Raw genomic sequence first — 27,789 nt, forward strand, 5'->3', positions numbered from 1 at the left:
CCAGTGGGGGGCTTCTTCCCAAGTGAGTTTGCGCAGGATTCCAGCGTTAGGATGGGATCATAGCTGTCAACGTTTTCCTTTTTTTAAAAGGGAAATTCCCTTATTCCGAATAGGATTCCTCTCAAGAAAAGGGAAAAGTTGACAGCTATGGATGGGATCCGGAAAGATGCAAAGCGTGGGAAATGGCCCCTCTCTGAACGGCAGTCCTGTTGATTTTGCAGAGACAATGGCCATGGTGAAGATGTGCTCCTTCCTGGCTGTCTATGCTTTGGTGGTGTGCCTGATGGACAGCTCCCGGGCAGTCCCGCTAAGGTAAGAGGCAGCAAGCGGGAGGACAAGGGTCTGCATGCAGAGACTTCTTCTTCAACGCCTCTTTGGTTTTTGGCGATCGCCAGAAAAGCGCCTGGGGCAGCATTGGGAAAGGAAACGCGGCCGGTTCTGCAGAGGGGGCGGGCAACGGAAGGCTTGGCGCCGAGGGACGCGAGTGCGCGCGATTGCCCGCTTGGGCAAGATCCCTTGACACGGATTAGCCTAGTGGGGTGGGTGGGGGTGATGCAGGGAAGAAAAAAGGCTTCCCCCACCTCCCACGCCTTTCAGCGCGTGGTGAAACAGGGACACTCGTCTGTGTTCGTTAAGGAAGAAAACGGGAGGGCAATCTACGCCCAGTTAACAAGCTCAGCGAGTGTGGTCTCGTGTGTATGGACGAGTTACACGTGTGCGGTGCTGTGATCCCTCCCCCCGCAAGCAGATCGATGAGTTGGGTTGGAAAAAGGACCCTCCCGCCCCCTTGAGCCCCCCTCCCTTTGAGAGAGCGCCGCTGGCCTTGAGCTCTCCCCCCTCGCTCCCTCCCCACAGACCTGGCTTGGAGCCTGTCACAGACCGAGGGAGCATGGGCGACTACGAAGCCCGGCGGTTGTTAAGCGCGCTGGTGAAGGAATACCTGGGGGAAGAGCTGGAGCGGGCGAGCGAAGGGAACAGGTAAGGAGAGCGACAGGTCGACGGGGAGGTAGGAAGGGGTGGTCGCAGCGGGGATCGGGGCGGGGGGGACTCTCCTCTCTGGGAGTGCGGGCTCCTTCCTGGCAGATCAGCTGATGGGACCTCTTCTCCTCCCTGGGATGTGCAGAGCCAGCTCCTGCGAGACGGGTCCCGCCATCCTGATGATCCCACTCTGATACCCATGAACTGGGGTTTTCAGATTGCTCTTTTCTTAACTTGCTCTCTTTTGGGTTACTTCTTCTTGAATTACTTTTTCTTCTCGTAAAAAAAAAGAGAGGCCTTGCAAGTTGAAAGAAAGGGGGTTAGAGTAAAGTGGGGCAGCAAGAGGTACGTCTTGGTTTTATTCCACCCCCCCGTGAGAAATGCACAGAGTTTTTCTCATCACAACTCAAGCTTCTGCGCGCGCCCGAGTCAGTGCATGCCGTCGAGAAGAGGCGAGGCGGCCTTCCAAGTGCACGCAGCGCCCCCTTCCCTCTCCAGGCCGAGTCTTGCAATTGCACCTGCACTTCCCTAATGAGCTCCGGTTGCAAAGCATGCTGATGAATGAGACTCACCATGCATGCCGGATGATCTTGAACTGTCCCTCCTCGCGTCCCGCCGGGATCGCTAACTGTCAGCATCCCAAGCAAGCGAGCGATTAATCACTTGCCATTTACTACAGCCCGATCCTCCTTCCGACAGAGCCCTTTTGCATGGACCTTGTTGCACCGGCACTGCGTCGAGATTGTCTTGTTGTTTTTTAAATGCCTATTTGTTGGTCGTTTGGTCTCCTGCTGTGGTTTTCGTTGAGTCTGGGCTAGGGGTGGGGATGGGATATAACAAAGCATGATGACTGCGCATGGTTTTCTGTTACTTTGTTCGGCATGTTTTTCCCCCCTGCAGCTTGGATAGACCTATTTCCAAACGCTGTGCCAACCTGAGCACTTGTGTGTTGGGCAAACTGTCTCAAGAATTGCACAAATTGCAAACTTACCCTCGTACTGACGTCGGGGCTGGAACTCCTGGCAAGAAAAGGAATGTGCTGAATGACCTGGAAAACGAACGCTATGCAAACTATGAGGAAGCCCTCGGAAACAACTAGATTAGCTCTCATCTCCTCTTCCTCTTATATTTTTTCCTCCTCTTTTTTGATGCATGTGGATCTAACCTTGATTGCTAATTTTGCTATGTTCTTTTGAATCTATTTTTGAGTGAGAATGTGGAGTGAAACAACTTCAAGTTAGGAAATTCAGGCTGCAATCCTACACACACACACACACACACACACACACACCCACCCCTGTGAGTAAATTCCATTTAGTCAAATAGGACTGACTTCTGAGTAGACATCCTTAGGGTTGCAGCTGTTAAGAATATAACACATATAACACATATTGGGGGGGACGGGACTTGGCTGAAACTGGGGAATAGAACATGCCAAATTAAAATGAGTAAGGACTAGCATTGCCTCGAATTTTCAACTGATTTTCTTAGATGTTTATTTTACAAATAATAATCCTTTGATTTCTGGCTACGCATTGTAAAATAAATAAATAAATGTTTCTTTCATGCCTGACCATGCAACTGTTCAATAAACCTATTTTTCTATAAGGATTAGGTCTATTTTATGAATGGTGCAAATCAGTTAAAAATAAAAATAAAAAGATGGCTTTTCTGGGCATGGTTTTAATGGTGTTCAGCTCAGGGTGACTGCTTTGGATTCATGCTTAAATAAGTCTTTTAAAAATGCAAGATATTTGCTCAGTGCAGGATGAATACGCAGGGTGACAATTTTTCTCCAGTGAAGTCAGTGGGAAACTTCACACTGACTATATATATATAATCAGTCACCCATTATACTCTTTGTAGCAGTACAATACGTAGTTTGCAAATATTAGAAATGTTAGGCAGTTACCAAAGTTATATTCTGATTGAAATCATCCAGGTAAGAACTTTAATACTTTATTTCTATTTCATTGTTCATTGATTTTGCATGAAGCTATGTAAGGTACAGGAGTAATTTATATTGGCTAGCAACATGTGGAGAATGGGGCCTTCTTCAGTATCCCTTGTGGTTACATTGTACAGTCTGCCTTGATTCACAAGGTGTGTCTGCTTGCAATTTAAACATCCCAATTATTATTTTTTATACTGAGTGTAATCCAGACAAAGTTAAGCCCTGGCAGTACTTATTTTTCCACTGAAATCAGTGGAACTTAAAAGTGATTGGTTTTGCAAGGTTGAGAACATGAGAACAGCCCATCTAGTTTAGCATCCTGTTTCCTGTTGTGGCCAATCAGATGTCTCTGGGAAGCCCACAAACAGGAAGTGAAGGCATCTTTCTCACACCCTTACTCTCCCAACAGATGGTATTTGCGCCATTGTGCCAGTATGCTATGATTTGCCTTTTGGCTGAATTCCAGTGCACCAAGGCAGCAAGCTTATACTCATTTGCTTGGGAGTAAGACCCATTGTAGTCAGAGGGGCCTCCTTCTGAACAGATGGGCATAGGATTCCATTATAAGGATTGCAAGGCTAGCCATACTTGCTTCCTGGTTAGCACTGAGATAATGTGCTTCACTTCTGATTAAGCAGGTCTAATTGCATTTTCAGGGGCAGTCATCTGCCCACTGCATTGCCTGACTACAGACAACATCTGTTGAATCCAAAAACATTACTTCTGAGCGATCAGGCTGAGGATTACAATCTCTGATGGTTAGAAATATCTGGGAAGCCATAGAGCAAATGTCAAGGTCTCTTTGAAATGCAGTCTGTCATTATAGCACTGCAGAAATCCATTGCTTCAAGCCTGAGCAAACCAAATATAGAAATCTTTTAAATATGGATATAAAGTACCAGCACATTTTTATCTTCTCAGGCATTTTCCAGGATTTTGCTTATAAAACGTGGTGTTGTTGAAAGATGTGCTCTGTTTCTCAGATCTGAATTCTTTCTTTCGGAAAACAGCGTGACAACTCAGAAGAGGGCATGCAACACAGCCACCTGTGTGACCCATCGTTTGGCAGACTTCCTGAGTAGGTCAGGAGGAGTGGGCAAGAACAATTTTGTACCCACCAACGTTGGATCAAAAGGTTTTGGCAGGCGAAGAAGAAATGTTCAGATGTAATCTGCTGAATGACCCCTGGAATATGGTAAGTGCATTACAGACATATTTCAGCAATATCAATGTCTTACTGATTTATATAAATTTCAGTGCTTGGCTGGATGTCATATGAATTCTGGACCTCATTGAGCATGAAAAGCAAAATCTCAAATCAAGAACAGGATTTCACCTGCTACTTTTAAAGAAAGGATAGGAAGCCTGTGTCCCTCTAAAGTTTGTCGGTCTCCAGCTCCTGTAACCCCTTGACCACTGGCCATGCTAGCTGGGGATGATCAAAGCTGTAGTTCAGCAGCTTCTGAAAAACTTCAGGTTCTCCATCTCTGCTTTAAAAAACCATCCCGTCTCATCAATAAATTACTTGTGGGTTTTTGGGTTGTTTTTTTTTACAAATTCAGGAGGATATTAGGGAGAAAGTATGTAGATGGTCATTTTTCCACCTTAATATTTAGTTGGAATAAACATAGCAGAACTAGATCATCATGGTTGTATTTGATATTAACAGTGCAATCATATGCATTCCTATTCAAAAGGAAGCCCCACTGTATACAATGGGGGTTAGGACTGGAGCTGAAATGGTTCAGCTACAAGAACTGAAATTTATTGGCCAAGTAATGGATGCTTCATGGAAGCCAAATATTAAACAATCATAAAACCGAATGAATTATTTGTACATCTTAACATGCAATGCAGGCATTCTGGGGTTTCATTTAGAATCCTTGTGTTACTTGCCATGCATTTAGTCTGCCCAACTACTGCCATTTAATGATTAGTGAATGAAATGTGTGAAATGTCATGGGAGCGGTAGGATTTTCTTTTAGAGGTCAAGATGGTGGTGAGACTCCATACTCTTGTCTCACTTCCCTGTACTCTAGTCTTTCCACATACCTCTGGAGTTAGTTAGGTTTGGGAGAAAGCTTCAGGATCCCACCCCTTCCCCCTTATTTTATTTATTTAACAAAAAGTGCATACAACTTGATTGTTAAAACAATCTGTAAGTAGTTTTTAAAATATAGAATATGGAACATTAAAATTCTTGCTTAAAACAGTTAAAAACAAGTATATAAAAGCATTCAAAATAGGAATTAAAATCAGCAATAGCTAAGAAAAGAGAGAAAGCACCTGTTGCTTCTGTATGTCTAGATTTGCTTTCCTAAACCAGTGTTTAAGGTGCTGCCTCCTTGTGCTGTTACCACAGCATTGTATATTTCTGCATGGAGATTTCCCCACTGGGTTGAAATGGATGTTGAACTGGCACTGCCGGCTAGCTCTGTTTCTCCTGGAATGCTTCCAGATTTTCCTTCCAAGTTAAAGGGTGAGGAATGGACACTCTAGATCCCTGGCCTTGACTTAAGATTCTCCTCTAGCATAATAGCATGGGGTGAGTTGGCATCAGTGCAGAAAAGTAGTAAGAATACAGTGTTGCTCTCAGGCCGTCCAAACAAATTCTGAGTTTTTCTTCTTCCCGTCCTTAGAAGCCATTTGACTCACTTTTGTCAAGGCTGCTCCTGAGATGGCTCAGATATTGTAGATCACCTTGTTTTCTCCATCATTTAGGTCACCTGAGGTTCTAATATCTCACTAGTATGAATAGATGACTTGTGAGAGAGTACATTTTTAATGTATTTTTTTCTAATTTAAATGCTGAAACATGAATCTGGTCATCCGTAGGCATATCATAACTGCCCTAATACCTTTCAAGCAATCAGTTACCCAGTGTCCTAATTACTCAGGGGGTCATTTCTGGGATGCTCAGGTATGTGGAAACAGAAAATGTTGGGAAGCAGTCCAATGCTCCCTGAGAAAAGGGCCAAGATGCCTTGGGCTTCCCTGAATTCCCAGCATTGCCAGATGTCTATGTGATACAGTGGAAAAAAGTGCCACCACAAATGCTGCTGTACTGGCATTGGGGCCTGGCACAGGGGGTTTGGTGTGTGTGCCAAGAAAGGCTTCTCTCCCCAACCCCCCCCCAAGAAATAGCAGGAAAAGAAAAGCTACATGGTAGGGTGTAGGTGGCTCCATCAAAGATCACTCTCCTCTCCATAGGATTGCTCTATCAAATTTGTGTAACACCTAATTTGATTTCTTTCAGATTGCCATGAAACTGAGCAGCAAACGCCTTTTAATTTCTCTTGAAAGCAACTTTCTTCCATAAATCAAGATGGCCGAATAAAAGACTCATTTTTGCATCCTTCTAATATTGAAGAAATGTTTTTGTTTTGAAATTAAATTGAAGCACTTCTGTTATATATATAAGAGATATATATATCTCAAGATAATTATTCAAATTAAATTATTGTATATTCTTTTTATATGCAGTTCTATTTCAAATAAAATGTGACAGCATCTATTTATTTACTTATTTATCTTCTAGCATATCTGTGAAATATGACCCATGCTATTTATCTTGGCAATACTGCCAAATCTCGGGGATTACACTAAATTGCTGCCTATCAAGGTATATCTGTAAGATATGGTGTGCTGTGCCTTGATGTAAAACAGTTAACTGACATGATTGTACAGTATGTTTAAAAAAATACACTTACAATATTGTATCATTTGTGAATTTATGCAAGATTAAAAAAAGTATTTTAGATACACATGGATTGAGAAACTGATCTTTCATTTAAACATTTTCTTTATTGCTAATTTACTATGCAGATATTTGAAACTCTTGGCAGTGGTCACTGTTGGATATCAGATTCAACAGAGCTTTGCTAAATTTCAGCACGGCACTTGGATGTTCTATCTAATGTCTGATGCTATAGAATATGAACAGAAAGCAACAATTTGAATGTTCAAAACCAATAAATCCCTTGTTTGCAGACACCCTCATATGTAAAGCCAATTTTTTTTTTTGGTTCCGTGTCTGCTGCCAGCGCAATGGAACCCTAGTCATGGCTATGACCATTGTGTGCTACAGCAAGTCAGAGTCTACATTCTTATAGATAAGATGGAGAAATTAATGTTTTTCTCTCCATGCAGTATTTCCCTTTGTTACTGAGAGTGAGGATGTACATCAGCCTTCCTGAGTCAGCTGCTTTCTAGATGTTTTGGACCAATCCTCATCAGTCTCCATGCTGTAGCCTGTAGTCCAAAACTTGGGGGTGGCAGCACCAGGATCACAAAGGCTGATTGATGTAGATGGAAAATCTGCCGGGTTATCAAGGATTGCAGAAAACATACATTCCTAGCTGTTGGGTAGTTTTAGGCTACAATCCTAGGCATGCTTACCAGGATGCAAATCCACTCAATTCAGTGAATTCCATGTTTACTCACAAAGAGATTTGTGAGTAAACATGCTGCGAGGGTATCATAAGGAAGCACAAAACAGAAGACATCCATCTGCTCAGGGCTGGCATCCAAGGCAAACCCCAAAATGATGCCTCCCAGCCAGGGAAGAAAGAATGAATGAAGATCTAAATCAGGAACAAAGGAGTGGGCGATAAAGATCTACACTGTGAGCAAGGGTGGGAGGAAACCAGCAACACCTCCTATTTGCAGAAAGGCTGCTGTAGAGGTGGCATCCAGGGGAGGTGCGGAGGAGGCAGCAGGTCTGGCCTCTAAAGAGCTCACCTCAACCATTGGTGCCAGACGGCAACAGCAGTGGGTAACACATTCCTTGTAGACCAGATTCCACTGCCCCTTTGGATCCTGCTGCCAGAGGCAGAAACCTCACCTTGCCTCACAGGTGGGCCAGCTCTGCATCTGCTGTAACAAAGATGCTGAATACACAGAGAAGCCATTTCAGACTGTAAGGCTCTGAAATACGAGTCGCCTTTGAAATCAATTTGACCAGGCTGTCACTTTGAGTCTTTTCCTGGAAAGAGGTTTTCTGGTTAGGAGTGGGAAACTGGGAAAATGATCACCAGAAAACTTGGCTAAAGCTATATTTAAAACAAAGTGTTTTATAGAAAGAAAATGAACCCCCTGCTTTTAAAAATACTGAATGTCAGATTAATGCTGTGTAGTTCACAGCAACTGAAAGCTGATTCTAAAGCCAGCTCCGTCAACTCAGGGCAGACCATTACGGAATCATAGAATCATATAACTGTAGAGTTGGAAGGGGCCTCAATGGTCATCGAGTGACTCTAGTCCAACTCCCTGCAATGCAGGAGTCTCAGCTAAAGCATCCATGACAGATGGCCACCCAACCTCTGCTTAAAACCTCCAGTTTGATGAGGATCCTCTCAGTTCCTTAATTCAAGTTGTTTATAAAAACATTGAACAAAATAACAGGCCCAGGACAGAATCCTGCTGCACCCCACTTGTCATTTCCCCCCATGATAGTCAGGCACCATTAGTGAGCACTCCTTGGGTTTGGTCACTCAACCAGCTACAAATGCACCAAACAGTTACCTCGTCCAGCCAACATTTTACCAGCTTCTCTGCAAGAATATAATGGGGGACTTCGTCAAATGCCTACTGAAATCAAGATACACTATGTCCACAGCATGAGACTCTTCTTTGTTTTTTGAGAAACACATGCTGGGTCTTAGTAAAGCATCATTTTGTTAGTGCTTATAGACCAGCCATTTAATTATCTGTTCTAGGACCTTCCCTGGTATAGATGTCAAGCCCACCAGTCGGTAATTACCCGGGTCTTCCTTTTTCCCCTTTTTGAAGATGGGGACAACATTTACCCACCTCCGAGTCTGTAGGGACTTCACCTGTTCTCCAAAAATTCTCAAAGATAATAGACAAAGGCTCTGAAATTACACCCGCGAGCTCCTTTAGAACCCTTGGATGCAGCTCATCAGGCCCTGGAGATTTGAATTCATTTAAAGTAGCTAGGTGTTCCCTTACCATCTCTTTTCCTATCTTGGGCCGCAGCTCCCTCCTTACATCATTTATTCTGTTATCACCAGGTTGGGCATCACTTTCCTTTTGGGTGAAGACAGAGGCAAAGTAGGTGTTGAGCAGTTCTGCCTTCTCTCTTTCACCCAATAGCATTTCTTCGTCTTCTCCACTCAGAGGTCCTACTACTTATTTGTTCGTCCTCTTGCTTTGAACATAGCTGAAGAAACCTTTATCATTATTTGTAACCTCTTTTGTAAGTCTGAGCTCATTCTGAGCTTTGGCCCGCCTGACCTTCTCCCTGCAGCTGCTGGCTACTTGTGTATCCCCTCCATTGTGATTTCTCCTCTCTTCCATTTCTTATACATGCCCTTCCTAAACCTCCACTCATCTGTAAGCAACTTATGCAGCCACACTTTGCCTCCTACTTTTCTTTCTTTTTGGAACCGCCTGCATTTGTACCTTTTCACCTTTCAGAACCACTGAACCACTGTTTTATATTTTTGGCCCCATGGAGTCGGCGCCTATGGCTCTAGGAAGGCATCATCCAAGTCTTCCGTCTGGCTTGGAGGCCTATGGCAGACACCCACAGTAAGGTCACTGTGGTTTTCCTCTCCTACAATTTTTACCCCTATACTCTCAACCTGCCTTCCATGCTCCAGACCATGGGCCTCTTCACAAGTGCGCACATAGTAGACCTTCACACAACAGAAGAAAAGCTTGCCGGATCTGGCCAGCAGCCCATCTAGTCCAGCATATCCTGTCCCAGCATCTTTAACTATTGGCCATGCTGGCTGGGGCTGATGGGAGTTGCAGTCCCTCAACATATTTTAGGGCACCAGGTTGAGGAAGGCTGTTCTAGGTGATTCTAATATGCAGCACCCAAACAACCCTCATTATATAGGACAACTGATGTAAATTTAAGCATGTTTTGACTCACAGAATCACACCAGATGGTCTTAGTGTAGCGCTCTGATGGTAAAGCAGATGTGGGAGAGAAGCTAGCATCTGTTATGCAATATGATGCTGCTCACATAATTAACTCAAGGACCCACCTTCATCCACTTTGTCCGGTAATTCTCATTATTTGCGTCTCTTTGCTTATCTCTCATTGGATGAATTGAACTTATCTTTGTGAAAGCCTTCCTAGCTTTCTATGCAAGAACTAAGCAGGGCTAATGCTATTGTTTCTGTCACAGAACCTTGCCAAAAGCAAAATTTAGCAGACAGCAGTAAATTCTGGTTTTAGCTATCACATCCAACACGGTCATGTATAATTAGCAGATGGAATGTCTGCATGTGGAGTGGGTAATTTTTATATATATATTTTAAAAAAACTATTTAGATAATGTAAGGCTATGTATACTTTTTATTCTTTCCTGCATGAACATAGATAATTACCATGGCCACAAGGTGAAAATTGCAGCTCTCTGAAATCCATGGATGTTTTGCCGTTGCCTTAATGGGGTCAGGGTTTCACTTATAGGGTGGCAGATTTTGCTGAGAGTATATTACTGACCTGGATTTCAGAAAGGCAGCTCTCCAGTAGCTCACATTTAGTTTTGTTTGAGCTGTAAGTATTAGTAGCACTTCTGCAAAACCAGGCCCAGATCGAGAGAGGGGGTAAGGGGAGGGCATGTGCCCTGACTGGTGTGTTAGAAGGGCATTAACACAGCATCCTGCCCTGATGGCAATACAATGTGGGAGAGAGAGTAGGGAGGTGTGCTGTGGCCATAGCACATTACTCTGTGACTCCTTAAGTTCCATCCAGGTTCTGCTTATTAGAAGACAAGTGAAGGAAGCCTGTTGTCCTGACTCTCACTGGAGAATAAAGAACTCATATGTGGAGTACAGTTCCTGCCAAAATCATCATCATCATCAACAACAAGAGTTTATTTTCTGTACCCCACCATCTGGTTGGGTTGCCCCAGTCATTCTGGGTGGCTTCTAACAGAATATACAAAAACACAACAGAACACCACACATTAAAAGCTTCCGGATACAGGGCTACCATCAGATTTCTACAGAAGGTCATATAATTATTTATCTCTTTGACATCTGATGGAAGGGCATTATACACGGCAGGCACCACTGCTGAAAAGGCCTTTTGCCTGGTGATATATCTCAAAACACTGCTTTTCCCCACCTTATTCACTTACCCTTGGCGTTCTATTTTATCTTCCCTCCCATTATCTTCCCTCCCTCATCAGATATTTTTCTTCTGGCTGCCCTACAAAGCTGTATGACCTGAATGAAATTTAATCCCAGCCAAACTGACGACTTTCCCTTCCCTCACAAAAGCGGGGTTGCTTCCTGAAAACTTGGAATGTTCAGACATGTTTCATGCGGTGATGTCAGCTCAGTCTCTCAGTATTATAGGCTTCACTACCCCAAGGTCAGTATTGTTTCATGGATGTTCAGAAGATTTCTGACCACTCACATATCTGCTGTGCGGAGGGGCAAGTAGCCCTGTGACCCAGCCCCTAATGCACATGTGCTTCTCAGCCTTGCCTCAGATCATCATCTCTGCATGTTTGGTGTGATGTCTGAAAGGGAGCACATACAAATGCAGTTGTATATGTATAGGTTTTCCATGCAGTCGGAAACCCTGATTGTGAAGGATTCCCAATCATATTATGGGGTATGCGACCACATCTCTGTGTGTATTGTTTCTCCCTTTCTGATGTTGCACTGAATGTGTGGACATTGGAGGTGGGACCTGGAAGTGTGAGGAGGCCAGAGATGGAAGGTGTGTGGCTCCTATTTCCCCCTCCATATCTTCCCTTCTCTTTCCATATGTTGCATATACCTGGAGGTGGACCTTCTGAGCATCTCAGCAGATATTCTGAATGCACCTAGATGTTTCCTTTCAACATTTCTGTGAATGATGGTCCATGAAGCAGTTTCCCTCCCTCATGATATCCCCCCCACCACAGCATAACATATTTGGATTCCTGTTATCTCCTGTGAGCAAACAAAAATAGTTTGCGAACAGTGAAGTTATTGTTGTAACTATTAAGCATTTTCAAACAAGGACACTCCTAACTGTTTAAATTGATTAAGCCTTTGTTTAATCTTTTGGACCAGGTTCCATTTCTGTGAAGATAGTGCTGTGCCTATCTTTCTTTTTTAACCAAATTTACAGGGGAATTGAATTGTTTGTGTCTTATTCCAGATTGATTGCAATTGACATTTAATTGTTATCTTGTTTCTTTTTAATGCCAAAGAGTTGCACAGTTCTTATCTGCCTTGAACCCTTTTGAAGAAATTGGGATCCTAATGAAATTAAATAATGTTCTGATCTTTTGTTTTGTTTCCAAACCTTTTGCAATGCATATGCTTTATAAATACTTACTAATACATTAACTTTCATGTTAGTGGAGCAGTGTAACTATTCATAATGTACTCTTTTCTAGATAGTGCAGAAGATAGGATTAAAAAGCAATATAGATCCACTTAAGCTTCATTAATTCATGGGGAGGGGGGGACTTTAGAGAGATGACTATGCAAAAACAGTTTAAAAATAGGATTAGTCAGACATAATAAATTAATAGGTGGGATAGAAATAGTTTAAATAAAATATATAAATAAAATACAAGTGTCATTATTTTAGGGAATAGTAAAACACCTCAAATATACAAAACACTCATGAAACTAATCACATGTTAATCAAATAGCTAATACATCCATTATACAGTTGCTGATCCCAGAAGCCAAACAAAATTGTGTATATATCAAAGACACTTCCCCACTTTGGTGTCACACTTTATCTTTACACTATGGAAGGTTGGTGAATTATACGTTAACAACGGACCATAGATCCATCGACTCCCTTAGATACAATTCATTTATTCAAATAGAATAGAAGAAATTCTGATTTATAATCAATACCAAAGCAACTCCCCAATTGTGAAAAATGTCACAGAGCCTAGGACTTGCCGATCAGAAGGTCGCGGTTCGAATCCCCGCGACAGGGTGAGCTCCCGTTGCTCGGTCCCTGCTCCTGCCAACCTAGCAGTTCGAAAGCATGTCAAAGTGCAAGTAGATAAATAGGTACCACTCCGGCGGGAAGGTAAACGGTGTTTCTGTGCGCTGCTCTGGTTTGCCAGAAGCGGCTTAGTCATGCTGGCCACATGACCCGGAAGCTGTACGCCGGCTTCCTCGGCCAATAAAGCGAGATGAGCGCCGCAACCCCAGAGTTGGTCACGACTGGACCTAATGGTCAGGGGTCCCTTTACCTTTACCTTTATCTCCCTGACAAAAAGAGTTGGAAGATATAAAAGCAATACTGTAAATCACAGATAGAGCTAATTAAAAATTGTGTTAGCTGACATGGTCCAATTTTACACGGGAAGCTATCCTCTCTCTCTCTTTATAACAAAGGAGTTTTTTCCTTGACGCTCAAGTTTCCCATCCAGAGGGAATTTTTGACATGGGCACTTTGCATCAGATCTTCCTCCAGACCAATAGTAACCATCTCCTGAGAGGGCTGTACCACTTCAACTGATGCATGTTTGAATTACTTGCAGTTCTATAACTGTACATGGAAGCAAAGTGAGACAATTTCCCTGCTCTGTATCTCTAGACAACAATCCCATAAAACTGAAAAATAGCAGTGAAGTACTGTAAACACTTTCAAGTTAAGGAGTGAAAAATGCAAGTTTTTGAAGCTAGAGGGCATAGGAGACATAGAATGTACGAGTGCAGCATTTACCACTTAAAAATATGAGATGGCTGTTTACAGTCGTTTTCTCAGCTTATACAATACGTCATTCATGCTGTAACACAATAGGGCACTGTTCAGACTGATTATATCCTTTTCCATAGAAGAAGGCATTGAAATCCTTTCCAGAATCTTAACGAGCTTTTCATATGCAATTGGTGAAAGTAACGACAGCAGCAGCAGAAGCAGCAGCAGAAGCAGCAATGTTTTGATGTGGTCCATGAATATAATAGAGATTCTAAATTACAAGTAAAGACATATAGTTATTCACAATGTGGGGTTTGAGTGGGGCAATTGGAGGAAGAAGATGCCAGATCCTGCCTTGTGCCCTTCTTCTGCCCCAGCATGGATCCCTCACAGCTGAGCTTGCTTTAGGTCAAACCCATTGGTCCATTTAGTGCAATATTGTCTACACTGATTGGCAGCGGCTCTCCAGGATTTCAGACCAGGGTCTCCCCCAGCCTGGAGATGCCAGGAATTGAACATGGGTACACGCAAAGCAGTTGCTCTACCACTGAGCCATCATGACCCTTCCCTACAAAGTCCCTCACTCTGTGGGTTGCCTTAATGGGAATAGCTTGCATGGAGGGGGTTGCAGTTGCTACCAATCTGTTCAGCTTTTTTCAGGGCTGAATGGGGGAGCCAACGGTCCAGGGACAAATAGGAGTCTTGCAAGTCAGAGAGAAGCAGCCAGCAGTCCATCTGTCCCTCCCACCCCTTAGCATGGGACGTTTTTTTTTAAAAAAAGCACTCTAGAAAGGAGAAGCAGCACCAGGTCACCTGTTTTTTTTCTTAGTCTCATACAGGTGGGAAACTTTGGCCCACTGAATGTTGCTGAAATACAACCCCCATCAGTCCTAGCAAGCATGGCCAGTGGCCAGCAAGGACGGGAGCTCTAATTCGGCAACATCCGGAATGCCAAACTTCCCCCACACCTGGTCTAATAGACATTTTCCGCCCTTCTCAGATACATAGCTGTCAACTTTTCCCTTTTCTTGCGAGGAATCCTATTCGGAATAAGGGAATTTCCTTTTAAATAGTTGACAGCTATGCTCAGATAGATCCATCAGGGAATTGAGGGTGCAGCGGCCTAGCCAACTGGGATCTTGGGATTTTTGGAAGGAAGTATTCATGGAAAACGTTTTTGACCAGACTGATCTTCTCAAGAGTGTACGTTTGGGGGTCTGTTTCATTGTTACACTGGAAATGTTTCATTGGTTTAGTTCTAAGGGCTATCCTCCACCCAATTCAGAAGCATTGTCAGAGTTCAATGACACAGCCCAGCCAGTGAAAAGCATTTAAGGAGGGTGCAAAATCAGGGGTGGTTATTGGTGTGGTCTGGGAAGAGTTCTGATGACCAGTCATGGAATTCCAGAGGACTAAATGCATCCCATGGCATTGATGTTCCTCAGGGCTTTTTTTCCAACTGGAACTCAGTTCTAGCACCTCCCAGAGGGGCACCATTGTCATTCTAAGAGAATGAGGGAGGCGTTCATGGTGTGTTCCGGCACCTCTTTTTCTAGAAAAATAGCACTGGTGTTCCTTATCTCTTGAATAAAATAGCTTTCTTTTGTGAAGGTACAGTATTGTAGGAGAACTATTTCCCCCATAAGATAGAGATGTACTTCACAAACATAGTACAAATTGGGCAAGTAAGATGCAAATGTATACCCAGATAAAGTATCAAAAAATTGTACAAGCAGAGTATTTTTCTGTTGAAATAAACCAGAAAAAACATGGAATCCCATGATGAACATGGATATTTTCACTACTCTTGCATAGGTCTTAAGAAAGAAATCTGTGCCTTCAAAGCTGTGCTGCTTTCAGAAATTCAACAGGTTAGTTTCTCTCTGGCATGGAGATACATTCTGCTTTTTGATGGGAACTCCTATTACTGTATTTCTGACCATTAGCGGTGATGGCTGAGGCTGATGGGATCTCACTACATCTGAAGGATCACATGTTCCCCACTAGGGCAAAACAAGGAGGAGGGAAGCTTCCCCTGATGAATTTACAGCTGCGACAGGCAGCTTCTAAACTTCAGTTCTAATATTAGAAGCACTTGCTAACCCTAGCCTTCTCCTCAGTTGCTGCAATGATGTCCAAATATTGTTTATGTGAGAAAAGGAGAAGCTATCAGCAGAATCTAATGTGTGATGTTGACAGCAAATAATGCCAGACTAAATAGTGTATTGTTTTATTGAATAATTCATTTGCTTCTAAATTATGCAGTAATGGCTAGGAAATAAGTTCTGTTGAATACACTTGATGGCAACAGTAATGCAACACAAAATATTCTGATCGCATTAGATCTCTACCTGTTCCCAAGCGCACTTACATGCAGCAATTATTAGACTAGAAATTGAGAGGGCTTGTCTTTAATTTTATTCATTATAATGTGCTTTGTTTGAAAAGCACTTCACAAATAATAATATATCATTATTACCACATGAACAGCAGGGCTGTCATGCGATTAAAGAAACAGTAACTGATCAAACATACTAGTTTCATTGTTTGACCAATTAATCTATCAAATCTACATAATTTTGAATAACGCAGTGCTTCTGAAGCATTAAAATGTATATTTAGATGAGACACACTTGCACACATACTTTATATGCTGACTTTCAGGGTGTGAAAAAAGAGCAGAAAGAGCACAAACACAACATAAGATAAAATAACTGGGTTAGTGCATATCTCTTGCACGGACCCCTTGCAAGTCTTTGGATATCACACTTTATTTTAAAACAATATATATATAGTTCAGCCTGTTCTGCCAAGGCTCAGCAGAGGTAGTAGCAGCAGTTGGAACACCTCTTGTGCATCTGCTCAGAGAGGGAGGCTGTCATTAGCAGTTCTGCTTTATAGGGTTTGTAAAAAGGTTAGGTTGGCAACTTGTTTTTTTATAGACCTCTGCTGCTGTGCCTTTGACAACAGCTTGATCTTTACACATAGATCAATAGATCAGCTTAGATAATGCTGATAGATAATGCTGAAAAGTCACTGGAGCAGGCCAAGCCTTGGTCAGCTTGCAATCCTAGAGAATTTTTTTTTTTTAAATGAATTGCCCCAAGGGGCTATGAACAATATAAGAAATCGTTCCCCAGAGGATGCTCGTAAAATGATCCTATTCACAAGCTAAGGAGATAATGAAACCTTTTCTTCATGATACATGCCTGGTGCCCTCAGAGCTATCCTGAGAATAATTACAGGGTTTGCTGAGTGAAGAGTTCATTATATCTTTGAGCAGATGGATGGACCCCGGAACCTTAATATTCTGCACAACATTCATACTGAGACACATGTCTAGACTTATGAGAAGCCCTTGGAGGCATTATCAGTATCTCAGACAAATAAATATGAGCATGATCACCAGTAACAATGCCTCCTTTTTACAAGTCAAAGGAAAGAGCCTGAAAGAAAGCTCATTCGTGTTATAGCTACTTCCATTCCCCCACCCCCCAGCTGTTGCACTTGAAACCATAGAGCAGTCAGTGTAGTTTTTGGGTGTGGGAGAAGTGAAACAAACTACTGGGTGAGATCCCATGGCCAGAAATACTCAAAGAGAAGGGCTTTCATGATGGATGGGAGTTTCTCAAAGGAGAGATATTGAAGGCACAAAGGCAAACAATTCCAGAAAAGAAGAAAAGTGGGAGGCATCTAAAGAAACTGAGGTGGCTGCATAAGGAGCTTTCTAATTTAAAAGGGGCATGTATAAGAAATGGAAGAAAGGGCAAATCACAATGGGAGAGTATAAATGAGCAGCCACTACTTGCAGGGAGAAGGCCAGCTCAGAATGAGCTGAGGCTTGCAAGAGAGGTTACAAATAATAATAAAAGGTTCTTTGGCTATGTTCAAAGCAAGAGGAAGGACAAGGTCTCCTGTGTGGAGAAGGTGTAGACATGCTATTGAGTGACAGAGAGATGGTGGAGCTACGACTTCCGGGATAGCGCGAACGGGTAATGGCGGACTCCCTCTGAGCTCCGGAGGGAGTCGGCTCCGCTAAGGACGGGTCTTGCCGTGCCGGCGACACGGGGACCCTTAGAAACCGCAGGCGCGGAAGCCTGCGGACATGGTGACTCGGTGGGCACCTTAAGCGCCCTCCCTGACCCGCGAAGAGCCTTTTTAAAGGCTACGGAGTGGACCGGAGAGTGGCGTGGTGCTGAGAGTCGATCGCTGCCTTGGCGGAGCGAAGCCGCGAGCCATGACCGGAGAGCGCTGTCTTTCTTCTTAAAATTTGGACTGAAAATGTAACCCGTGAGTAAAAGGAAATTTCGGCACTAAAAGTTTCTTATTTACGAATTCGAGTATGATCGGGGGGACGTGTTAAAAAGGAAGTCCGCACTCCCCCTCCCCACCAAAAGATTTAAAGCAAAGAGATAGCACCAGGTCGGAAAGACTTTGGTGCTTAAACGGAGAACTTTCACAAACTGAATTAAGAAGTAATTTGAGCAGGAGTGGAAGAAAGAGGAATTCCGGGGGTTTTGCTTTTTAAGTTGACCCCCCCAGACCCGGGTAGCGCCCAGTGTGGGAGCCCGAGAAACAGAATAAGGAGTTTGACAGCTGTCAAAAAGAGCTGTCAAACGACTAGCCGAAACGTGGAACTGTGTTATAACTGCTTTTCTGGATTAAATGCTACATTGAAACTGAATTGATTGAACTGATTGGAAACAAAATAATTCTTAACAACAAAGTAACTGACTGTTGGGTGAGATTCATGATGGAGATCCCTCTGGAGGGAACTGATGACATTGCAATGGCTGCTGAAGGAAAATTACTGGCAGAGATACAAAAAATGTTTTGTCTGGTGGGAACCTTGCAAAAACAGAACACAATTATGACTGAACAGTTGATGACCTTCAGTCTTAAACTTAACGACTCTGTCAATGGAACTAAACAAGTGGAAAAAAAATTTGCAGCTGCAGAAGGAGAGATAACCCTATGGGGGGAAGGAGAAAAAGAAAGAGTTCAACAAGAATGCAAACAGAAACCTGTAACTTTTGGGAATCAAAGAAACAAGGAGGATGACTATGGGATTGCAGATCTGCAGGGCCAGAGGAAGAGAGAAGCCCCTGGAATAATCAGAATATTGAATCAACAAAGAATGAACAAGTTCAATGGGGACTTCTTTCTGGGGCTGGACTTTGGGAGATTTGTTGTCTTTGGTCAAAAACTGTCTTTGTTTGATTTGGAAGAAAGAAAATATGAGGAGCTGCCGACAGAACTTCATGGAGAAGGGAAGACCAACAAAGAGGACTATAAACAAAATCGGCGGAGAGAGGCTAACTGGGGCCTGAAGGCCTCGGATGTCAGAAATCCAGGCTAAAACTGTTGTTTATCTATTTGGGTAGGGGCAAAGCGGGGGCAGGGGGGAGGGGAATTTGGGGTGGTAAAAACCTGGGATTTGGAACTGAAATACTATGATTTTAGATTTAATATTAAAAAAAAAGGATGAATTTGTGGGAGAGAAATTACGCCGACCTTGGAGAATAGATCCAATATGGGAAAGGGAACATGTAAAATTATGATAAGTTAAAAAGGGGGAAAAGATAAATTGGAAGGAAAGAATTGAATAATTTTTAAGAGACCTAATAAATAATTTGCTGAGCTATGTAGTGAAAATGGAAGGTGGGCAGGGGAGTGCGGGGAAGTCATTGAAAGAAGGAGATGAAAATTTGGTTGTGTTTTGTTTTGTTTTGTGTTTGTTTTACTTTTGTTTTGATTTTTTTTTATGTAAGTTTGTTTTGTCTTTAAAATTGAAAATTGAATAAAAATTATTTAAAAAAAAAAAAAAAGAGAGATGGTGGAGCTACTTCAACACCTACTTTGCCTTTATTTTCTCCCAAAAGGGAAACAGTGCTTAACCTGATGATAATAGAATGAATGATGCAGGGAAGGAGCTGCAGCCCAGGATAGGAAAAGAGGTTGTTAGGGAACACCTAGGTCCTCAAGCCTTACCAACGGAAACTCATCCAACATAACAAGACTAGACAGTGTTCTGGACACCCTTTGAGATTCAACAGCTGTAACAGTGGAGTCACAGCAAGATACTATAGGTTCTGCCCCTCCTTCCGGCCAGACGGAAAAAATCCCTGCATTGCCCAGAAAAGTTCTGCTGGACGGCAAAATAAGGATGCAATGGAGGCAGCAAAGTAGGCCACTATGTAGGCTCTCCTCCTTGTGAAATTTCCCATTCTGTCTGTAGGATCCCTTCAGGGAATAGTTCTGTGAAAAAGAGATCAAGAATCAATCTGTTGTTGCACAGATCTTTCTTTCTTTCTTTCTTTCTTTCTTTCTTTCTTTCTTTCTTTCTTTCTTTCGCAGGTCCAGTCCCTGTTTCCAGCTTCTAGAAAAGACTTCTTTGAAATCAGTTTAATTCAAGTCAGGACACCTGTTCTTCTTCCATGTACTCCTCACTCACTCACTCACTCACTCACTCACTCACTCTTATTGTTTGCCTTGATCCTTAAGGCCTTTCTGCCAATTCTCTTTTAATGAATCTGAGCATGCAGGGGTAGATGGAAGAAGATGTCCTTTGCTTTCTGCCTAGGGTGACTGTTTCTTTAAATCAACTTCTAGTAAATGATCCCATCCAGGAAAGAGCAGAAGTTTGCAGGAAAGCCACGTGAGGGGAGGAGAAAGAGGAGACAAAGAATAGATCCAAGTGGTTACAAAAGGGATTGCAGTGGTCATTTATTCCTCCAGGCTAGTTTAGAGAAAATCTAACTGAGCAGTTTGTTCTTCAGAAATCTAAGAAAGTGAGAAACTGTAAGTATATAGAGTTTTTCAAAAGATGAAACTTTAAGCAGCAGGGTCAGCTGTGTAGTCTACTCTGTCTTTGCTGGGATCTTGCAACGAATCCTTCTGTTCTCTGAGAAATAGAGAGACTTCAGCCAAAACCTGTAATTTACCAGACTAACATCCTGTAGAGAGATAGTTTAGTTTTTAAGGGACAATTACTAAGCTAAGAAAAGAAAATGCTGTTTGATGCATTCATATTGGCTTGCTTAATTATATATACCGTTCACTTTTCTTAAGCGTAGGTTTTTCTTGCTTTTAGGGGGAAAGAACAACATTGGGTGTGCCCCGTCTGCATTTCATGTTGGAAGCATAGAATTTCCACATGTGGGATCATTTACTTCTTTCAAAAGCAGCAAAATCAAACATAGTTTTGAATCCAATTGAAAATAAATCTTGTTGCAGATAAAGAAACACCTTTCCAGCGCAGAGAGTTGAGTGTGCATCTTAGTTTCTCGTGGCTTCCTCGCATGCATATTTTTGGGATATTTCCTGTGTGGGTTTCCCATTATGCTGTTTTCTTGGGCATCAAGAAAGATATGCAAAGATCTGAGCTGAGAAATAAAGAGGGGGGAAAGTATTGGGGAGGGAAAACTCTGCTGTCTGAAAAAGATATGATCTCTCTTGCTGACAATTCTTTTCAAAGGACAATGTTCTCTTCAGTGCCGCTAGTCTAGTGAGATACATGCAGTGCAAATTGTGATCATATCCCAAGGCTGCCTTTTCAGACTTCTCAAATGGTGTGCAATGAGAGGATATTAATGGGGGCTAAACTATATATATCGGAGGAGTATGAAGGAACAGTGGAAGCAGTGGCTGCATATGGCTTGCTTTGGGTTGCCTGGTGGCATAACCCAAGTATTTACTGAATATGGAGTAAATATGGTATGTACATTTGTTTTTGCAGATGCTTAAACATTTCCCTGCTCACTTAGGCTGAACTTAGAACTGGCCTGATTTTGTCCATGAAGAAACTGGAATAACTTGGATGGATTGTACAAATTAATGGGCGATAAGGCGAGCCAGGGACGTGGGTGGCGCTGTGGTGTAAAACCACTGAGCCTTGGGCTTGCCAATAGAAAGGTCGGCAGTTCGAATCCCCACGACGGGGTGAGCTCCTATTGCTTGGTTCCTTCTCCTGCCAACCTAGCAGTTTGAAAGCACGTCAAAGTGCTTCTGGCAGGAAGGTAAATGGTGTTTCCGTGTGCTGCTCTGGTTTATCAAGAAGCAGCTTAGTCATGCTGACCACATGACCCGGAAAAACTGTCTGAGGACAAACGTCGGCTCCCTTGGCCAGTAAAGCGAGATGAGTGGCGTAACCCCAGAGTTGTTTGCGACTGGACTTAACTGTCAGGGGTCCTTTACCTTTACCTTTTTTCAAGACTAGCCACAATGGCTATATTTTGTCTACACTGTCAGAGGTAGTCAGCCTCTGAATACTAGTTGCTGATACTCACAAGTATGGAGAATGCTGTTGCACTCAGGTCTTGCTTGCAGGCTTCCCATAGTTATCTGGTAGGCTCCTGTGGGAACAGGGGGCTGGACTCGATGGGCCATTGGCCTATTCCAGCAGGGAGGTAGAATAGCACTAAGGAGTAACAATGCAAGCAACGTCCCCTAGCAGAAAAGCAGCCAAGCAGACCAAGTAGACTCCAGAGAGGAACGAGAATAAAAGAGACTAGTTTAAAAGACCAAATAGAAACAAAAGGTGTTTTTTTTTGGGGGGGGGGGTTTAGGATAGCGATCAGAAGGCAGCCCTTTTTAGGGAAGCTTTTAATGTTTAATAGACTATTGTATTTTCATATTCTGTTGGAAACCGCCCAGAGTGGCTGGGGAAACCCAGCCAGATGGGCGGGGTATAAATAATAAATATTATTATTATTATTTATTAAAATGGGAACCATCCCTGGAAAAACAGAGAAACTTAGATGATAGGTTACCCTGCTTTGCTCGTGACCTGGTTTCTTGCCTTCTAAGTGCCTAAGGGCCTGCTTCCATGCTTTAAGGAAGGGATGGGGAACCTGTGGTCTTGCCGATGTTGTTGGACTTCAACTCCTGCCATCACTGACCATTGGTCATGCCGGTTGGGTCTGATGGGAATTGGAGTCCGGCAACATCTATACACTGCTTTCAAAAGCTCCCAGTTGGATGGCTCAGTTGGTTGGAGCATGGTGCTGAGAATGCCAAGGTTGCAGGTTTGATCCCCATATGGGACAGCTGCATATTCCTGCACTGTAGGGGGTTGGACTAGATGATCATCAGGTCCCTTTCCGACTCGATGGTTCTAGGAATTAACTCCTCTGCCAATCCTGCTGCCGCTGTGCTGAGGAAGAAAGCACCTGGAGGCTGACTGCGTGTGACATGTAGACATGCTCTCCCAGCAAACCATGAGCAGTAGTCAAGAGCAGAAGCAAGGGAAGAGTGAACTGGGAACTTTTCCGCAGGATGTGACAGCATGTTGCTTGTTCACATAACGATACATTTGGAGAAGACTATTGACGGTGCAAACCTATACATATCTACTCAGAAATAAGTCCCATTGTGTTCAGTGAAACTCCTTAGAAGGTGGGTATAGTGCCAAAAGATGTGCTTTAGTTATCGTAAGTGACTGAGCAAAATAAGATTTGCTTTTGAAGGAAACACCTGTGACATTCTCCAGATGGTAAATGTATTTGTGCTATGTATTTTTTTAAATATAAAAAGTCCAAAATTTCATTTCAGGGGAAAAAAGAATCTTGACAGTTTTTAAACATTTTTGTGATTAAACTGCATTTACAGATTTTTCCTGTATAGTGCATCTGGCATTTTTATTTGTGTGTGATGCTTCCTCCATTACAGGCCCCTGGGAAAAAAGGCATCTATGTTTATCTTGCTCTTTGAATGTGCTCAGCTCCTTTTCTCTGGGCTAGTTTAACCTCACCAGGGCCTTTAATTATGCTTCTCCTCCTCCAGCTGACCACCATAAAACTTCAAGCCCTTGCCACAAATCTGTAAAAATGTTTCTACTGCAATGGGAGACAAAAATAGAATAATTCCATGTCTTTTTGGATAGATGCCTAGTTGAAACTATGCAGTGTTTGACTGACAGAAGGCTGTAGTCTTTGCTGAAAAGTGGGTTTCCCTTCTTCAATGCACTGCATTTAGTTTTTAAGAGTATACAAGCAAGGGAAGGAAGAGAGGATTTATACTGGTTAGCCTCTGATGTTGACTGTTCCTTTTGTCTAACTTTCTGTGACTTATCATCATTCGGTCAGATTTTCTTCTTGACTTCCCCATATTCTTGGAGCACATCGTCATATGAACGAGTGAGTATTTACTTCTTTGGTTTTGAGTGGAGTGACTATCTTAGTTCCTTAAAGTTGTTATTTTATATGCAGCTGGATAGAATATCAAATACCACTAGTGATCTTGGCACTAAAATTGTTCACTCTCTAACAGTTGTCATAAAAACAGACCTCTCAATTGTTCTTTAGATCATTTCAATGATAACTCTGCTTTATATGCAAGCAAGCAGCAGAAAGAAGCATGGAAAATAGTTATGAAAAAGTTTTGAATGTGCATTCTCTGGAGTCTTCTACTTTACAGTGATTCCGTTTACTTTCTGCATCTGCCTGCGTTTTAGCCAGAAATTGTATGCATAAGAAGAATTACAAAACTAGTTGGTAAATGAAGATAACAAAGCAAAAAAAGAAAAAAAGAAAAAAAGATATTCACTGGTGAGTTATAGAATGAAAAATGAAAACAAAAGAATATTACAGTGATGCATCAACATTCACAGTCTTCTAATGTGCCTGTGAGACTGCATTAATGCCCACCAGGATATCAATCCTTCTGGTAAATTTGCTTCATTTTACCGAATAGGTTTAGTTAATTCTTACAATCTTTTCCAAATGCTGTTGAGCATTATGTCCTGTCTATCTTTGTATATATGGTCATGAGGTTTCTTAAAACTTTTGTAGGCGATTTATCTATACAGTACTGATGTTTTCATATATGGTTGCTTCTTCATTTATTTCGGTGTAATGTTACTGGAAAGAAAACAACCACATTCCATTGTTGAGGGGGAAAGTTTTTTGAAGTTGTATATATGCCATATTCCAGAAGCTGCTGGCGTTTTATGATTTAAACAAGCAGGGGATTCCTTGAATGAATCAGAAGAGTAGTACTGATTATTCGTCTGAAAGAGAAAAAGGGTAATGAGTTCAGTCCTATACGCATTAATAGGAATCAAGATTGTGTCTCTGCTTTGAAGTTGCAATTGCAGAATGGTGACTATGGCCCAGAGCAGGGATGAGTTACCTGTGACTCTCCAGATGTTATTGGACTTCAACTTCCAGCAGCCCCAGCCAGCCTGACCAAGGATCAGGAGTGATGGGAGTTGTAGTCCAGCAACCGCTGGAAACTCACAGGTTCCCCACAGCTGGCCTAAAGGGAGCAAAGGAAAAGGACAGAGTGAAGCAGCTGCATCTACCACCAGAAACTTGCCAGGGGAGCGGGCAGTAATTGAGATGCTGAGGAAAAGATGTACGTCTGCCACATAGCCTGCTCTGCACTCCTTAAGTTATCCTAATGTCCTCAGAGGACACTGTGTTGTTGCTAGTACTGAAGAAAAAGCCAAGTTCCAGTTTGGTTGCTTGAGTAGAAGAATGCCGTTCTTCTCATGTGGCAAAATGTCTGGCTCCCAAACATGCTTCCCTCTCACCCCTGGTAGTTTTCAGGGGGCCCTCCCCTTTCTCTGTCGTCTTAAAGAAGTAAACAAGCCGTGTGTGTATGGGGTGTGTATATTTGTGAAGAGTGTGTGTGCCAGGGTGTTTTTTGTACTGTTAATACTTTAATACTATGTCTTACTGCTATTAATAGGCCTAATAATCCTTACTAATATTGATGGGTCATTCAGGTATTGCAAATGGGTCATTTGTAACAGGTGGTGTGTTTTTTGCTTATTGGATTTTCTGTGGAATGGGACAGTGGGGGAGACTGGCATTTAGATGCTGACAACATGGTGTTGATGCTGCAAAAAAGTGTACATGCATGAGGAGCACCTATCGCGCAATAGGCTCCAGTAGTTTGTGACCGGGAGGGATGAGCAGTTTGTGTGTGTGTTAAAGATGGTTGAATGGCTATGTGTGAAAATGAGACATGGTTGCGTAGAAAAGTTATTACAAATAACACAAAACACCCACATCTATAAATTTTTGTGGCGCTCTCTTTGTAATATCTACAGCGGTGCTATATCTTTCCAGTTCTTTATTCCTTAGCCAAGTTTAGCAGCAAACCAGATGCCAAGAGTGGCATGAGGAGCCCTTTGAATCTACATGTGGGCCATATATAACTACCATTCCTTTGAGGAATTCTTACCAGATAAAAAGTTAGCTAGACCAAGTTTGGATATAACACTAGGGCAAGGAAACAAATGCTCAGGTCACTGGAGAGATCGTGGCTTCTTTTACCACCTCTGTTCCTGCTACAACTTCACGTGGCTGTGATCCAAGTCATGGTTTATGTATGAACTCATGGTTTATCTTGCTCCAGGATCAAATGTAATGCCAAACCATGGCTTTATCTCACAGCAATGTGGCAGCAGTGGATTGGAGAAGGTGCAAAACAGCCACGATCTTCTTGCTGGGAAGCTGCATGTCTGGGAATTCATGTTAAGTACAGTGGTACCTCAGGTTACATACGCTTCAGCTTAAAGACTCCTCTAACCCAGAAATAGTGCGTCAGGTTAAGAACTTTGCTTCAGGATGAGAACAGAAATCCGAATCGGGCTGTGGCGGCGCAGCAACAGCAGGAGGCCCCATTAGCTAAAGTGGTGCTTCAGGTTAAGAACAGTTTCAGGTTAAGTACAGACCTCCGGAACGAATTAAGTACTTAACCTGAGGTACCACTGTAATGGTTTGACTGAGTGTTGCATGTGATCAGGGCCAGTGATTTTACTTGGTTTGCCTAGGGACCATCGGTAAGCACTACCATACTTTCGAAAACCTCTATCTCTTCCTTATTACAATTTCTTTAAGTAAGTTATACATAGCATAACTTCTCAGTATGAATAAGTTGTAAATGTGTCTCTCAGTGAGATGAGTGCCGCACCTCATAGTTGCCTTTGATTGAACCTTCTAGGGGTCCTTTACCTACCTTACCTTTTTTACCTATGTGAATTAGGAATGTGTGTGGGGTGGGGTGGGGAGGAGAGTTCAATCTTGTTTGTGTTTTAACAAGAAACTACATAATCCACACTTCTCAAACCTATGTGTGAATTATAAGACAGACCCTTCACAATTTGCACAAATTCTGCAGAACATTTCTCCAGCTAGGTAATGTGTACAAAAATCTATACACATGGATAAAATTGAAATATATAGAAAAATAAAAAAATGTCCAGTAGCACCTTAGAGACCAACAATTTTTAAAATTTTATTTTTTTATATATATATTTTGACTGCGTCAGACCAACATAGCTACCTACCTGAAACTAGAAACATGGATGAAATGTATATTAACAAAAAGAGCATACAAATATGTAAGAACATAAGAAGAGCTTGCTGAATCAGGCTGATGTCCCATCTAATCCAGCATGCTGTTTTCACAGTGGCCAACCAGATGACTCCGGGAAACCCAAAAGCATGATCCAAGCACAAAAGCACACACCTCTGTGGTTTTCAGCAACTGGTATTCAAAGCATTACTGTCTGTAATTGTGGAGGCAGAGCATAGCCATCATGGCTCATAGTCACTGCTAGCCTTCTCCTCCATGATCTACTATAACTCCATGTGTGATATTAGGCAGAATTGCTCCGCGAAAAAGTGTATAGGCAAAATTGCAGGAGACTATAAATAGCAGGAGAAATTTGCACTGAAATGCTGATGACTTTTCATGAGGACTAGCTTAAAAAAATAATAATCGCCAGCTGATGTGGAAATGTGGAGAAAAATAATTGATTGGGAAAATGAGAAGCAGAGACAAACCACAACCAACAGATTTGCCCATGCTTATTGTGCATGCACTGGGACTCCCTTGACATTGGCCCTTAATCCTATAAGTGCTCCTCCTCTTCAAGAAAACAAGTCTTATCCAATGTGACTTGTATACACACACCTCCTTTGCTGTCTTCTACTCACCTGGTTTTGCCTTCGATACCAGTGGACTTCAGCTCCCATCAGCCCCAGTCAACATGCCCAGTGACCAGGAACAATGGGAGTTGTAGGACAGCAACACCTGGAGGGCCAGCTGCTTTAAACCTTTTCATTCCCAGGACTGATGCATTCTGCCTTTGCATTGTGCAAGAATCCAATGCACATTTAGCAGGCAATGAACTCCATTCAACACCTTTTTGTTATTCACTTAAGAGTGAGTGGTACTAACACATCTACTTCAG

General features: G+C 42.5%; 3 protein-coding genes across 6 annotated transcripts in view; 2 read left to right on the forward strand and 1 right to left on the reverse strand.

Moving 5' to 3' along the window:
- The window catches only part of PSMA1 (proteasome 20S subunit alpha 1), a 395,619-nt gene that overhangs the window by 130,345 nt on the left and 237,485 nt on the right, over window positions 1-27,789 (reverse strand). The window lies entirely within an intron of this gene.
- On the forward strand, window positions 208-6,666 carry CALCB (calcitonin related polypeptide beta). Of its 2 annotated transcripts, XM_081869491.1 has the most exons (4): window positions 208-312; window positions 856-978; window positions 3,943-4,127; window positions 6,189-6,666. In XM_081869491.1, the coding sequence occupies exons 1-3, from the start codon at window positions 227-229 to the stop codon at window positions 4,100-4,102; spliced, it is 369 nt and encodes a 122-aa protein (XP_081725617.1). In that variant the 5' UTR covers window positions 208-226; the 3' UTR covers window positions 4,103-4,127; window positions 6,189-6,666. The 2 variants fall into 2 exon arrangements, with proteins under 2 accessions (XP_081725617.1, XP_081725616.1); XM_081869490.1 differs by lacking the exons at window positions 3,943-4,127; window positions 6,189-6,666 and adding an exon at window positions 1,879-3,925.
- INSC (INSC spindle orientation adaptor protein) overlaps window positions 20,283-27,789 on the forward strand; it is a 132,579-nt gene continuing 125,072 nt past the window's right edge. Inside the window, exons 1-2 of one of the 3 annotated variants that reach the window (XM_081841282.1) lie at window positions 20,332-20,384; window positions 23,669-23,719. The gene's annotated coding sequence lies outside the window, so the exon portion shown is untranslated. Of the gene's footprint in view, window positions 20,385-23,540; window positions 23,720-27,789 lie in introns of those variants that run through there. The other 2 variants (XM_081841283.1, XM_081841281.1) reach the window with 2 other exon arrangements.

The sequence above is a fragment of the Podarcis erhardii genome, assembly GCF_964252035.2.
Source record: "Podarcis erhardii genome assembly, chromosome: 1".
NCBI classification, from domain to species: Eukaryota; Metazoa; Chordata; class Lepidosauria; order Squamata; family Lacertidae; genus Podarcis; species Podarcis erhardii.

Coding starts and splice junctions, on each gene's coding strand:
- CALCB (XM_081869490.1), top strand. CDS start 227: ATGGCCATGGTGAAGATGTGCTCCTTCCTGGCTGTCTATGCTTTGGTG. Junction 313..855: donor TCCCGGGCAGTCCCGCTAAG/GTAAGAGGCAGC, acceptor CCCTCCCCACAG/ACCTGGCTTGGAGCCTGTCA. Junction 979..1,878: donor CGGGCGAGCGAAGGGAACAG/GTAAGGAGAGCG, acceptor TCCCCCCTGCAG/CTTGGATAGACCTATTTCCA.